Source organism: Panthera leo, chromosome C1 (genome assembly GCF_018350215.1).
Source record: "Panthera leo isolate Ple1 chromosome C1, P.leo_Ple1_pat1.1, whole genome shotgun sequence".
Lineage (NCBI taxonomy): Eukaryota > Metazoa > Chordata > Mammalia > Carnivora > Felidae > Panthera > Panthera leo.
In genome coordinates, this window is record NC_056686.1 from 54,852,729 (window position 1) to 54,868,665 (window position 15,937).

General features: G+C 36.7%; 1 protein-coding gene and 1 long non-coding RNA gene across 3 annotated transcripts; both read right to left on the reverse strand.

The window, feature by feature from the left end:
- Positions 1-6,746: 6,746 nt before the first annotated feature.
- On the reverse strand, positions 6,747-8,031 carry INSL5 (insulin like 5). Its single transcript, XM_042952103.1, is given in 2 exon segments — positions 6,747-7,703; positions 7,705-8,031. Coding segments are annotated over 2 exon segments (336 nt in total). The 5' UTR covers positions 7,929-8,031; the 3' UTR covers positions 6,747-7,591.
- Positions 8,032-8,169: 138 nt separating this feature from the next.
- Positions 8,170-15,469, reverse strand: LOC122227532. 2 transcript variants are annotated; one of them, XR_006206101.1, is made up of 6 exons: positions 15,356-15,469; positions 13,983-14,069; positions 11,838-11,964; positions 10,680-10,729; positions 10,288-10,405; positions 8,170-8,396 (listed from the first exon to the last, which is right to left on the reverse strand). It is a non-coding gene; the product is annotated as an uncharacterized LOC122227532 (long non-coding RNA). The 2 variants fall into 2 exon arrangements; XR_006206100.1 differs by having other exon boundaries at positions 10,288-10,729.
- Positions 15,470-15,937: the final 468 nt, after the last annotated feature.

The window sequence follows — 15,937 nt, forward strand, 5'->3', positions numbered from 1 at the left end:
TCCCTACTTAGCAAGGCAAGGAACCAGTATAACCAGTATGGGAAACACTAAGTTTCACTTTACATTTGTAGTCATAAAAGGAAAATTGTTGCTTCCCACAAACCATGAGGGTGGATCATCTAAATACCAAAAGAACAGAATATCCAGCCTGATTTGTGCAGGGGGTGCTGGAAATCATTTTTAAAGTTCATATGAGAAATATTAAGCTTAGCCATTATTTCATTTCAGAGAAAAATAAACTGTATGTTGTTAGTTAATTATAAAAATACATTATCTTTATATTTTTTAAAGAAAATTTATTCTATAACAAGAACTTTACTTTGGTAGGAGAGCTAAAAAATTAAAAATACAGCTAAGTTGCTTACTTGCATCCTTGTTCATAAACATAAAAGTCTTCTAAGGACTCACTCTAGAGAGTTGGGTCAACCTGAGAAAATTAGACAATTAGGAAATGTCCTTAAGCATAGGTCAGAAAACAATAAGGGGCCAGATAGTAAATATTTTCAACTTTGTAGACCATATGGTCTCCCACTTGACTACTTAACTCTGCCATGGAAACACAAACGCAGCCATGGACAGTAAATAACCATGTAAGTGTGCTGTGTTCCAATAAAACTTTATTTGTGTAACTGAAAGTTTAATTTTCTATATTTCTCATGTATCATGAAGTTACTCTTCTTTTGACTTTTTCCAACTATTTTCAAAGTAAAAACCCTTGTAGTACGTAAGCCATACAAAATCAGATGATAGGGCATATTTGGCCCATGGGCCATAGTTTGACCACCTTTGTTCTAAAGGGTTCATCTTAGTGGAGGAAGAGAATTAGAATCATAATAAGGAAGTTGAAATTTTAATATATCTAGCAGAAAGTGGAAAGTAACCAGCAATGACATAGAAAAAGACAATAACATTTCTAAATTAATAAGTGAGAAATGCAAACAAAAATATTAAAATAAATACTAGATTATATAGAATATAATCAAGTATATCATGTCACTCATTAAACATGAATTTGCTTCATTTTCTTATCAGATTGAATTAACAAATAAAAGCCACAAATAAATAAAAAAAACACATTCAGTTCTTCTGATATACAACATATCAAAGTAAAGAATATTACACCATAATCAGATTTATTCTGAGGATGCAGAGAAATCTCAACATAAGGAAGGCTATCAAAGTAATTCTTCATTTTAACAAAAGAGAAAAATATATGATGAAGTTAAATAGGTATTTGATAAAATCGAGAAGCTGCTTATAACAAAATAAATTCTTAAGCAATATATAATAGAATAACACTCTTAAGATGGCCAATAATATATATACATATATAATGTAAAGACTATTGCTTTACTATTTATTTTTAAAAATATTTTAAACAGCAAACATCATACTGAGTACTGAAATGTTAAAGCCATTTCCATTAAAATTAGGAACATGAAAGAGATGCTTACTATCATCACTGTTGTTGAGAATTCTTGAGTGGTTCCCCTCCCTGTAAGGCTCTCTCTAGCCACCTTGTCTCAAATCCACTCCACCACCAAACCTTCCTATCCCCCTCCCATACTTTCTTTTCTCCTCAGCATCAGTCATTATTTAATATTTCTATTGTTTATGTCTGCCTTCCACTAGAATATACACTTTATTCATCTGTTTTATTCACAGTTGAATATCCATAGAATCCACAACAATGCCTGGCATTAATCTCAATAAAGCATTGCTGCATGAAGAATATGAAGCAATAAATATTGGAAGAGATAAAATTACCTTTTTATTACCGGATGATAATACTGTATACCTAGAAAGCCCAAGATAAACTAGCAAGGCAGCCATTAAATTTAATAAAATAACTGGACAAGGCTCTGGAGAAAAGATGAATGTACAAAAATCAAGATTTTTCTTTGTACCACAATAAGATTTAGAAACGAACATGGGGGAAATTTCTCATTCACAGTGGCAAATAAAAGTGGCAAATAAAAAGGTAATATAAAAAGGTGCAAGATGTACATAATTAACATTACAAAAAGTTATTAAAAGGAATAAAATGCTACATTATTATAGAAACATATTTTGGATAGGAATTCTTAATATCATAGAATATGATATGTCCTTCATTAGTATAAATGCAATGCAATTCAAGTTGTAATTCCAATAAAGTTTTTGGGGAACAAAATAACATAATTATAAAATCCATATGGAAGAATCTATGTTTCATAATAGCCATAAAAATTCCCCCCAGAAACCTAATCTATAATGATGGACAGCTTTTCTTAAAAGATATTAAAATTTCCCATAAAATTACTGAAATCAAAGTAGTATGTGGCTAGTTCACAATAAGTAGAGAAGTGAACACAATAAAGGCCCTATAATAGTTCCAAATGTAATGAAAAAAACATATGACTAAAGTGACATGAAATTTCCATGGACAAAAGATGGTTCATTTAATAAATAATGCAGGAAAAATTTTCTGTCCCTTTGGAAGAAAATTAAAATTAAACACTTCACTCTATACAAAAATAAGTGTAATGTGGGTTAAATTTACTTTTTTAAAACGTATTTATTTATTTTGAGAGAGAGAGCACTTGTGCATTTGCGAGGGAGGGGCAGAGAGAGAGAGAGAGAGAATCCCAAGCAAGCTCTGTGCTATTAGCATGGAGCCAACCAGGGGCTCAAACTCACCAACCATGAGATCATGACCTGAGCCTATAACAAGCAGGACGCCTAACCAACTGAGCCACCCAGGCACCCCTAATGTGGGTTAAATTTAAATGCAAAAGATATAAAACAAAATTATCAGAATAAAACATAGTAGAATTCCTTTACAACCTCGCACTAAGGGGGATATTCCTAAGCAAAGCAGAAAATACAGAAACTATAAAAGACAGATATTGACAAAAGACTAACTGAAGTCAAGACATACCAAAGAGGGGGAACATATTTTTCTCAGATGACATTCAAAAAGTTAGTATCCTTAATATTAAAGAACCTTGAAAAGTAACAAGAAAACTATTATAAATACATTTAAAAATGGGCAAAGCACAGAAACAGACTAATTTACAGAAGAGAAAATACATATGTCCAATAAATCCAAAGGTGACCATAGCCATGATAATGCCAATAAAGTAAAAAATGATATTCAGTATTTCACCTTTAAGAATTGCAAATTTTTAGCAAGTGCAGTAACACTATGAATAGGTGAGGATATAGAGAAATATGTACTCACACAAATTTCTTGTAGGAATATGGATTAATACAAACTTTTTAAATGGTAATCTCTTGGTATATGTTTTTTTTTTATTTTTTTAATATTTATTTATTTTTGAGAAATAGAGATAGAGACAGAGTGTGAGCGGGGGAGGAACAGAGAGAGAGAGGGAGACACAGAATCCAAAGCAGGCTCCAGGCTCTGAACTGTCAGCACAGAGCCTGATGTGGGGCTGGAACCCACAAACTGCGAGATCATGATCTGAGCCGAAGTTGGACGCTTAACTGACTGAACCACCCACGTGGCCCTCTTCATATATGTTTTTAAATTTAAAATACACATACCAAAATGTTACTGAAATATCTCCAAGATATATTACATACAACAACAGGATGGAAGTAGTATGGTAGTCACTTTCTGTGTAAAATAGTATGATAGGGGCACCTGGGTGGCTTAGTTAAGGGTCAGGTCATGATCTCACGGTTTGTGGGTTCTAGCCCTGTGTCGGGCTCTGTGCTGACAGCCCAGAGCCTGGAGCCTGCTTCAGATTCTGTGTCTCCCTCTCTCTCTGCCCCTCCCCTGCTTGCGCTCTGTGTGTCTCTCAAAAGTAAATAAACATTAAAAAAACTTTTTTAAATAGTATGATAAGCTCAATAGGTATTGTATTAGAGTAGGTTCATTCCTGTAAAAAAAAAAAAAGAATCAAACATCAAACAACTGGGTGCCTGGGTGGTTCATTTGGTTAAGCGCCTGACTCTTGATTTCAGCTTAGGTCATGATCTCATGATCATGATCACAAGATTGGCCCCATGTGGGGCTCCATGCTGGGTGGATTCTCTCTCTCCCTCTCCCCTGCTTGCATACTTTCTCAAAAAAAAAGAAAATAAAATGAAAAAAATTTTAAATGTAAATACATAAAATAACTCAAAGGCTATTACTTGCTAAGTTGAGGAATAGTATGAATGATTTTAAGGGCTAGTCTTGGAGTGGCACATATCACTACTACTCACATTTAATTGGCCAAAATTAGTCACGTGACCACATATACCTGCAAAGGAGACCGAGATGTAGTCTAGCTGTGTGACCAAAAGGAAGAGGAGAAATTTTGGAGGACAGCTAAAAATCTCTGCTATAGATAGATTAATAGGCAGATAGGTAGGTAGATAGATGAGAGATAGACACAGATATAGAGCAAGCTATCTATATTTGTAGCTATACTATATAAATTCAATCTTAACATTTCTTTTCTGGCAGAAATTATAAGAAACTCTTAATAAGGGTTATACTATTACTTTAGAACCAAATGGAAGGCAATGAAGTTTTGTTTTATTTCACACTTCTCTGGATTATTTGCATTTCCTAACTTGATACATATATTTTTCACCCATCCTGACTATGGGATTTATTTAAGTGAAGAGAGTAGGTCTCATTTTTCTTTTTTGTTTCTCCATGTAAATTATATGGATACATTTTAAATAACTATAAGTATATATCAATTAAATAGTAACTACTACAAATATACTGAAAAAATAAACATGCCTTTTTTCTTAGCAACTTGATAAGCTATCCCATTAAAGTAAAAGTGTCAGTATGTAAGGGTACATGAACAAGGCTGTTTACTTCATCTTTATTTATAATGGCAACTACTGCAAACAACTTGAATATCTATTGATGAAGTCTAAAAACATACATGTTCTAGAATAGGAACTCTCAAACTTTTTGGTCTCAGAACTCTTTATACTCTTAAAAATTATTAAGAACTTCAAAGGGCTTTTGTTTATGTGGGTTGAATTTATCCAGATTTATCATACTGGAATTTAAAACAGAAACTTAAAAATATTTATTAACTCATTTAAAAATAATAAACCTACCACATATTAACACAATAACATTTTATGAAAAATATCTATTTTCACAAAACAAAATACATATGTTGAAGAGTGGTCCTGGTTTATATTTTTACAAGTCTCTAAGGACTGCCTTTATAAAATACAGCACAATTCTCATTATCAGCTTGTGCATTCAGTCTGTTACTGTGTGTTATGTTGATTGAATATATGAAAAGAAAAGTCCAGCCTCACAGAAAATCCAGATATTTAGTTGAAAAAGGGAAGGTTATTTTAAAAGACTATTTTGTTTCATTAATTTAAGATGATTTCAATTTTATTTAATGAAATTATCTTTTTAGATCATTTTGATATTCTTTTTTAATATTATACCAAAACTTGACAAGTAGCTATTTATTAAAGGTTAGTTGCAATGTAGAATCTGAAATCACATCAATGAATTTTTGTACTGTTAGATTAAAATCTTTATTTTGCACATTAAATGGGTCTTTTCCCCACTCATGATTTTGTAATATCATGCATCCATCATTTGGAAAATATTGGTTCACTGAGTTATGCAGATCTCCCAAATGTTAACGCATTTCACTACACGATATCAAAAAGTAAAATTCATTAATATCACCACTGGTGCCCATGGTAGAGGATAAAAGTTTCTTAAAATTGCTTGGAAGCTTGAATTTTATCATCAGCAACAAATATTGTCAATTGTTTTTCTTGAAGTGAGGCTCATTTTGTTCATTTTCACATTTTTTGTTTAATTTCAAATACCATATCTGAATAACTACAGTTTTTCAGTCTTTCTTAAAAAAAAAAAAAAGATGCTTCACGGGAAAAGCAGCTAGTTTAAGTTCACAATTCAATCAGGTAAGTGCTTTACCATGAGATCACCATCACACTCCAGTATGCTGCAAAAGCACTTCATGCAGTCTCCCCATTTCACACCCACCCGTATTGAAAAGGCATGTATTCAAAGACTGAGACTTAATATGATTTTCACCACTTCATCAATGGACATTCTTCCAGTGACACACACACACACACACACACACACACACACACGCACACATCGCAAAACCAAAAACCAAACGAACAAAAATACCTGGGGAGTTCCTGGTGGTGAAGAATACATTGACTACCAGTACAGTTTGATGTGACTGCCTTCGTGCTAAGCAGCCTAAGTTTGAATCCAGTAACACCACCCTCCTTAGCTGTCTGTGACTTAGGACATGTTTACCTGATTCCACTGAGCTTTAGTTTCTTTATCTGCAAAATGGTGATGAAGTGTACTGTCCACACTCATAGGTTTCCTGCAACAAATGTGTTAAAATGTTTAAATGCCATGCACAAGGCTTTGACACAGTTTAAGTGCCCAGAATGTAGTAGATGGATTTCAAATACAGACTGTAGTAGTAATAAGACCAGCACCACAGATGAACAGACAGTGTATTGTTACAAACCACTGGGGAGTTGAATGTCAGAGTTAGAAATGAAAACATAGTTTTGTGATTTCCTTACTTTGTAAAAACATCCAATTGTGTCACGAGATTTGGCTATACAGGTCTCAGTTTCTTAATTTCTAGAAGGAGAATACAATGTCCTTTTTTAAAAAAATGTTTATTTTTATTTATCTTTTGAGAGAGAGAGAGAGAGAGAGAACACAAGGAGGGGGGCAGAGAGAGAGAAAGAGACACACAGAATCCTAAGCAGGTTCAAGGCTCTGAGCTGACAGCAGCGAGCCTGATGCAAGGCTCCAACTCACCGACTGTCAGATCATCACCTGATGACCTGAGCGGAAGTCGCAGGTTCAACCGACTGAGCCACCCAGGTGCCCCAATACAATGTCCTTTTATCTCAGCAGTAGGAAGGCAAAACCAAAGCAGCCCAGACTATAGGAAGGAGCTCATTACTCAAATATTCTCTGGGTTTTAGGGAGATCTAACTGATACACATATGTCTCCAGCTATCCTCAAGTAGAAGGGCTGCATATTAGGAAACATTTTTTGAGCACTTAAAGATGTTTTGAGAAAAAGTACTTTGTTTAGATTCTTATACTTGACCACGAAACAATGTTTAAATTCTCAGTTAATAATATACAGCAACCCAAAAGTTAAGAGTGGATAGTTATTTCTGGATGATGAGGTAAGAGTTGATTTTTATTTTCTTTTTATGCTTATTTTTTTTTAACATTTTCCTACCATCAGCATAATCTGCTTACTGTTTTAAAGTTATTTTAAAATTTTTTACAAGAAGAAAATCACAGTGAGCTTGGTTTATGGCATTTTAACTGCAATTTTGCACAGCATTTAAAATTTCAAAAGATTAGTTAAAATTTGAAAAGAACAGTGCATTCACTTTGGCAAAGAGAGAAAATACACTTCATTGTGGTTTTAACTATTGATCCACAACTTTTAGGAAAGAAAGATTGCCTAGCCCAAAGCCATTATTTTCATAACACAATGCAAGTGTTGTACTGAGCAGTAAAACACCGTGATTAAGCGCATGCTCAAAGCTCTACCTTCATCGGGCATCTGCTCTTGTCTTAACAAAGAGCGGGCAAATCAGTCACGGAACAGCCATCAGTGCAACACAATGTCTGTAAGTCTTGTCCTGACAAGAGCCCCAAAGCTTCTTTGAGCCCCAAAGCCCTTGGCCAGCTGTTCATCCTGAAGTCTCTTCTCTCCTGAGGAATCCACCTGCGGAAAGTGTTGCGCCAGGCTTTCCTCCCAAACTTCATTCGTGCTTATCTGGAAGTTAGAAGTAGTTTCTTCTCTCAGCTGTACGAAGAGAGTTCGACAAAGAAGGAAGGTTGTAGCCAAGTTCTGCACTTGGGGACGTGCATTGGGTGTTTTTAAAGGAAATTGAGTCCTGCACATCATTTTCTTTAAATGTTGGTCTGGCTTCAGAAAGATTAGACATTCCAGGGGCGCCTGGGTGGCGCAGTCGGTTAAGCGTCCGACTTCAGCCAGGTCACAATCTCGCAGTCCGTGAGTTCGAGCCCCGCGTCAGGCTCTGGGCTGATGGCTCGGAGCCTGGAGCCTGTTTCCGATTCTGTGTCTCCCTCTCTCTCTGCCCCTCCCCCGTTCATGCTCTGTGTCTCTCTGTCCCAAAAACAAATAAAAAACGTTGAAAAAAAAATTAAAAAATAAAGAAAGATTAGACATTCTGGGGAGAACTTAGTCATCTCCACCTTCCTGGATCTGCAGGAGAGGAAACAGCAGAACGGAGAGAAGGAGTGACAACAACCTGTGTCCTGCAGCCAATGAGGATCCAAGTCCAAGTTCACCTTCTGTTGTAAGGGCTCCCACTGCTCCATGACCAGCAGCCTCCAAGGTATTTGTTACATGCTATAAATAAAAAACACACAAACAAAAATAACCCTTGTGTATGCCCTGCAAAGTTGATCAGTAAGGAAGGAAGTGGAGAGATTTAAACCTCTATGTCTGAAAACCAAAAGTGGTTCCCTCTGTTATTAGGGTGATGTTCCCAAAATCCTCCTTCAATGTAACTACATTCCAATTTATTTATCAGCACCTTAGCACACTGGCAAGCTCCAAGAAAACTTACATGAATGAATGCTGGTTAATAAGCCAGTAATGGATTGAATAAATAATATATGAGAAAATACTCCGAAAAGTACTCTGTGAAAGATTAAACAAACTGTATTCTGATGTCAGTGGTGTTAAAACAGAGCCTTGCACAAACATCCGTTCAATTGCCCGATGTGTTTCATAGATATTCCAAATGCATTCTTTCTAGTGCATTTTGGCTTGCTAATCCAGAGATGGATATATTATGCTAAGTCTGGTAAATTAGGTTTACTCTCTTGAGATTAAAAGCACTTATTATATCTGCTAACATCTAGTAACTATGTAACTCCCACTCAATGTGGGAGTGATGAGTTCATAATTTTTCAAGAAATTAGCCCAACAAAATATAAAAACCGTGGGTCATTTGCTAAAATATTTTCGTTTACCAAAGTCATTTGCAACTGCATTGAAACTTTTACATTCATATGTGTGGTTATGACATTCATTATGTGATCACATTTTCCTGTTTTAACTTTTTATTGTAAGACATAACCAACACAGTTAATTATTAAAATAGAACCTTAAATAAATTCTACCTCATACTTTAATATGGGATTAGCAGAAAGAATTCCAGTTAAACATCTCGAATTGAAAAATGAAGAGGGGTGCCTAGGTGGCTTGGTCCGTTAAGCATCTGACTCTGGATTTCAGCCCAGGTCATAATCTCACAGTTGGTGAGATCAAGCCTCACCGTGGGCTCTGCGTTGACAATGCAGAGCCTGCTTGGGATTCTCTCTCTCCCAATCTCAGCCCCTCTCCCACTCGCACGGGCGCGCATGGATGCACGCGCTCTCTCTCTCAAAGTAAATGAATAAACATTTTTTTTTAATGAAGAAAAGCAGTGAAATCAGTCCCCTCAGTATTCCTGAAACATGTTAGTTAGGTTCATTCCCACCTTTGTTCATTCTGAGCAAACAATTCCTACTAGAATTCCCACTAGAATTTCACTTCACCCTACTTGCCATAACTCCCCAAATCCTATACGTCCTTTAGGGCCTCCATCAAACACCACTGCCTCTATCATTTATTACAGCAGTTCACGATCTTCTTTTTCCCATCTGAGACACAGTATAAACAAAGACCTCAGCTCTCGAAGCCAGATAGACTTGGTTTGCTCCCTAGCCACACTACCTACCAGCTGGGTGAACAACTTTGTTCCCAGTAAAATGGTAAATTGTGGCAATATTACTTCACAGGATGCTTATCGTCAGACTGAATGAAATGTTGTACATGAAACTATCTGGCACTTAGTAAGTGCTCAATAACAGATTCCTTCCTTGCATCCTTATTTAGCACCTGCCTTAATTCCAACTTACTATATTTTGTAATTGTCCATGTATGAAATTATCCATGCTACTTCAACATGTCCCTTAGCATCACATGCTTCTATTCCCCATAGCACCTGCCATAGATGTTGAGATCATCAAAGTAGTTATGCAATCAAATGACTTCAAGCTGGAGACTAAAGAAAACAAGGTCTTTACTGTCTGAAAGGTAGCAAGCTCACGTCTTTCCCAAGCCAAATTCAATTTATTTTGATAATTAACCCCTGAAACTGATGTAGAAGTGGCTTAGCAGTAATTAGAAACATACTAGAACAAGCCTGGGGAAAAAAAATAAATGAAGAAGTCACATGAGTTAATGTTACCTTGACTTTGAGGGATTCCTTCCGGGTGCCTTCTCTACCTGGGGCCAGCACAGGTATAGATGACTGCTTTTATGTACTCTAGTCCACAGAGCTTCTATAGACTCCTCAAGTGTCACTTCTGAGATGGCAAGAAGGACAGAAAATAGAAACAAAAGTCAAAATGGAGCCCTTCGTCTTGCTGAATAAGAATCTGATGTGGTGAATATTGCCAAATCAAGTTTTGAACTTACCTTCACACTTGTCCAATTTATACTAGCTTTCCTGACATTTTATTGGTCAGAATCTCGTTTTAACAATATTTGCAAAGCACATAGGTTACACTGTGAAGTTTTGATAATGTGCCTTTATGATTATTGCTAGTTATTCAGTCACTTCTGAACACCATCACTTACCATTAGCGGCATCCATGAGACAACAAACAGGATGCTCTCTTGGAAGACATCTGGAAAAACACAAGCTTTGGAAGTAGCCAAGTAGGACTTTCAATGTCAGCCTTGTCACTTACTAAGTGACATGGAGCAAGTTTTAAACCCTTTAAACTTTGATAAGCATATCTTTAGAGTGTGAAAACCTATCTTGTAAGAGTTTTTCAGTATCGAAAGCAATACCTTCTCAAAGCCATGAGAAAACTAACTTAAGAATTTGTGTTTGGGGCACCTGGATGGGTCAGCCAGTTAAGCTTCTGACTTTGGCTCAGGTCATGATCTCACAGTTCCTGAGTTCGAGCCCTGCATTGGGCTCCGTGCTGACAGCTCTGAGCCTGAAGCCTGATTCAGATTCTGTCTCCCTCTCTCTCTCTCTCTCTGCCCCTCTTCCGCTCTCACTCTGTCTCTCAAAAATAAACGTTTAAAAAAATTTAAAAAAATTTGCATTCTTGTGTTTTGAATTTGAATCTTCGTATCCCACTTAGATGATCTAGAATCTTAACCAAAATATTTAACCTCTCCAAGAATTCTTCTCTGTAAAATTGTGATAGTAACTGCTTCTTTTTTTTAATTTCTTTTTTTAACATTTATTTATTTTTGAGACACAGAGAGACAGAGCATGAACAGGGGAGGGTCAGAGAGAAGGAGACACAGAATCTGAAACAGGCTCCAGGCTCTGAGCTGTCAGCACAGAGCCCAATGCAGGGCTTGAACTCATGGACTACGAGATCATGACCTGAGCTGAAGTCAGACGCTTAATCAACTGAGCCACCCAGGTGCCCCAATAACTGCTTCTTAAAACTAATGAGATAACACGTGTCCTGCTTGACAATATAAACATTTATCTTCTTCCCTCACCGTTGGGATGGACTAGAAAACATAACTTTCCTTTAGAATACAGGGGAAGTTCTCTGACTAGAATCTTCCTTGTTATCCTTCACCCCATGACTTAGGCATGCATTAATCAATACATATTTTTTATAACAGAAACCTGAATACATAAACTCCCAATGAGCTAAATAATGAAATTTCTCTTGTAAACTTTCTGAAAGTGCTCATTCTGGCAAAGTTCTTACCTAAACTAGAAAAGCTGGCGTTTCAGATCTTAAAGAGTTGTTGACTCACTTTTTAGCAAATTGAAAACTAATCTTTTAAATTGATTCCTCTTGTGTGATCTCTGGTTGGAAAAAAAATCCGTTCAGCCAGTGATCAAGATCATATCACCCATACTTCTTGTGGCATTGCCATTTTTCTGCAGGGAAGCCAGAAAACAGAATAAGAAAATCAATGCTCTGATTGAAAGCATTTCTGACTCTGAAAAATAAATATATTACTTCAAAGAATTGTTGCTTTCTCAATCTCTCTGGCTGCAGTAGGGAGAGTGGATTAAGGGGAGTAAGATTTGAGGGAGGAGAAACAAACAAAAAAGGCTTTGGCAATAATTTAGATGAGATATGATGTGCTCTCAACTAAAGTCATTGCAGAAAGGATGGGGCAGATGGCAGTATTCAAAAACTAGGAGGGCTTGGTACAAATTAGATATCAGGGATAAGGAGGCCAAAAATGGTACTTAGGTCTCTGGCTCACACAACTGGGAGGTAGGAGGGGAGTCATTTTGCTAAGAAAGGTGCATAATGTGCAGGAATGGTTTTGACATCAGACAGAGCTACCTTATCTTTTCATAGGTCAATATGGCAGGTGAATCTGTCATTTATCAACTCCAGAGGGGCATCTGCATGACCAAGTCTAGCACACCCACAACATCAGCAATTATTTAGCCATTTATTACCAACTTCTTCCCTTCTTTGGAGATTTATACTGCTCATCTTGATAATGCCATAAACTTGTGATCAGTAGCTATGGGCTGGGCTTCTGTACAACCCAGGAGAGAAATATTCAGCCAAGGGATGATCCCTATCCTAGATGTCAGATGCACTCAGGTACCTCTGAACTCTGCTACCATCCCCACTTTATCCCCCTGGGCTCAAAATAGTCTCTTCTGCCAGCTGTTAAGACCTCATCAGGGTTTACGTTAATTTGGGATGCAAATGCAAGGCCAGTGGGACCTGAGCTCAGCCTGAGACCAAAGGGAGGCAAACTAATCAGGTCGCGTTCCCAGATAAAAAGCTAATGCCAATAATGAAAGCCCTAGTTGTGGCGTTTCCATTTTGAGGGCTTTACTTTTGCCATTTGTGAATCAAGAGAGTTGGACTCAATTACCTAGGGCTCCCTTGAACTTGAAATGCTAAGTCTTCTTATGATTATCTGATTCCTTTACTCCTGACCCAAAACCTTTCTATGGCTCAGCATTACCCAGAGAATAAAATCCAAACAGCCTGGCATTCAAAGCTCTTCATTCAGGCCTTCAAATATCACTCCTTGCACGTAACTCAAGGTACAACCAGAGAAGATAACCAAAATGAAAATGAATCTTTCTATCTTTTGACCAAAAAGAGTTTGTTTCTTGTACCTCTGACTAGAGCATTTAATCCTTTCTATTTGGAGGTTGACAAGACTTTTCCTTCTCATCTAGTCTGCAGCTCAGTTTACTATCTGTGTGGCTTTAAATACGTAATTGTCTTCTCTGAGTTTAGTTTCTTCATCTGTGAGGAGATACTAATCTGCATTATATTACATGCTTTATGTAGGATAATATATGATGTTTAACAGATGCTCAATAAATTAATGTGATATGCAAGAGATCAGAAATGCATTTTTTGGCTGCAACTAGCTACTATGGAAGGCTTTTATGTATAACTCTTGATCTCAAAACTATCCAAAAATTTGCACTGCTCTGCTCTTTTTCTTTCCTTCCTTCATTCTTTCCTCTCCTTCTTCATTCCTCTCCTCTTTCCACAAATACATTCTAAAAGCAGAACCTTAGAGTACTATTTCTGAAAGTATTGTCTTTAGGACATGAGTCTTTGAAGATGGTCTTTGGAAAAAAAAATCCTATAGTAATGGTCCCTTTTTTTGTAGATTAATAATGCATGTTATATATACGGGCTCAGGGAAGACTTATAGTTAGGAAACTTCTTTAATTTGGTGAATTCAATATTTCCCAAACTTACTCAACCCCCGAAGATCTTTCACCATGAAGTTGACTAATATTTGGAATAGTTGTGAATTTCTAGGGGAGATAGATTTCCAGCTCTCTTCCTCTCAGGCACATGGTGGGATTCTATATCCCTGTTCTTTAAAATTGGATGTGGCCATGTGACATACTTTGGCAAATAAAAGGTGATTGGAAGTAACATATGCCACTTTTACCTGGCATTTAAGTATTGGTGCATGATTCCTCAGTCCTCCCTCTCTTCCACCTTGATGACCGACATCATTCTTGATGGAACCTGGTCTCTGGTCAAAAAAATATAAAATGAGACCACCTGCTCACCTGTAATGAACATGTAATGTACACGAGAAGTAAATTCTCACCATTTAAAGTCGCTGAGATTTGGCAATTATTGGCTGTGGCAACGTAATCCGATTTATTCTCACTAGTATAATTATCCCAAAGTTATTTACATTCTTATAGATGTAGAGAATGTTTATATGATCCAAGTTTTTAGACCAAAGCAAAGTAAGATCAGTTATCTGGACTTAACAGCTGGAATTAATTACCATGTGTTCAATATGATTGATAATATGAAGATCCACAATTAACATGAACCAAAAATCCAAATTAACAACCAATGGATTGAGTAAACGTATGTTTCATCTATAAATTGCTTATCGAGGAACTATGGTCACAAGAACATCTAATACATGGTGTTAGAGCAGGTTGGCATGAGTTGTAAGTACTGTCTGTGGCATTCAGATTTGGAAAATCAGATTTCAGTTCTGCCATTTAATATCTATGTGACCTTAAATACTCAATGTCTCTGAATCTCAGTTTCTTCACTTGTAAAATAGAGATAATAATGCTGACTTTATTAGGGTGGTTGTCAGGATTAAATTATGCAGAGTACTGTCAGAGTCTCTAGAACAAAAGTAACTTTCAATAGATTGATCATTCATAGTAATGACAAGAACCATAATTCTACCAAATGTTATACTGTGTCATAGTGGCTTTGATGTTAGAACACTAGAGTTTTAATACTGGTACTGTAGCTTCCAGCTACGAGAGCTTGAGAAGGTAATTTAAACTGTAATTTGATTTTCTAATTTGTAACATGGAAAAATATCACAGGATCGAATGAAGCAATGTTAATTACAGCACTGATAAATTATAAAGTGTACCACATACAGTTATTTTATGATAATGATGATTATAAAATCACTCTACAAATTTGTTAGCAAATGCTGATTGATTTTTATTCATACTTCTTGCTTCTAGAGGGTGTTTTCATTGTGAGGCACCACATTCATCCAGCTATCCTTGGGAGTCACTCCTAACTCCTCATTCTCCCTCTCTTCCTTGCCTAAAACCTCTTTTGTGCATACACATCCATTAGGTCATCAAGTCTCACAGATTCTACTTCTGACTTTCTCTGTGATCCACTCATTCCTCTTTATCCCCTCTGCCGTGATCTCAACTTTGATTTAGAGACTGCAACAGTCTTTCAGTTGGCTCCATATCTTTCATCAAGCCATGGTTTACACTGCTGCCAAAATGATCTTTCTAAACGTGCTTATTTTCTTACCCACTTTGAAAACTCTTCAACGGCTTTCCGTTTTCCTCAAGAAGAAATCCAAGTTTCCTGGGGCGCCTGGGTGGCTCAGTCGGTTGGGCGTCCGACTTCGGCTCAGGTCATGATCTCGCGGTCCATGGGTTCGAGCCCCGCGTCGGGCTCTGTGCTGACAGCTCAGAGCCTGGAGCCTGTTTCAGATTCTGTGTCTCTGTCTTTCTCTGACCCTCCCGTTCATGCTCTCTGTATCAAAAATAAATAAATGTTAAAAAAAATTTTTTTTTAAAAAAAAGTCCAAATTTTCTTAACATAGCCTACAAGGCCTTTTATGAGGTGGCCAGTGTCTACTTTTACAGGCCCTCAATCCCTCAAAGGTCCAGCTCTACTGAAAACCTTACCGTTTGTGGAAAGTCCATGCTCTGTCTCTTCAGGCCTTTGCATCTGCTGTTTTCTTCACCTGAAACCCCTTTCCCCACTCTTTAAAACCAGTTAACTTCTACTCACAAATATCTGTAGAATGGGTATTGAAATATCATTCATCTAGATAAGTTTTTGCATAACTTTATGGATAAAACTTTACTACTCACTTTAGTAATT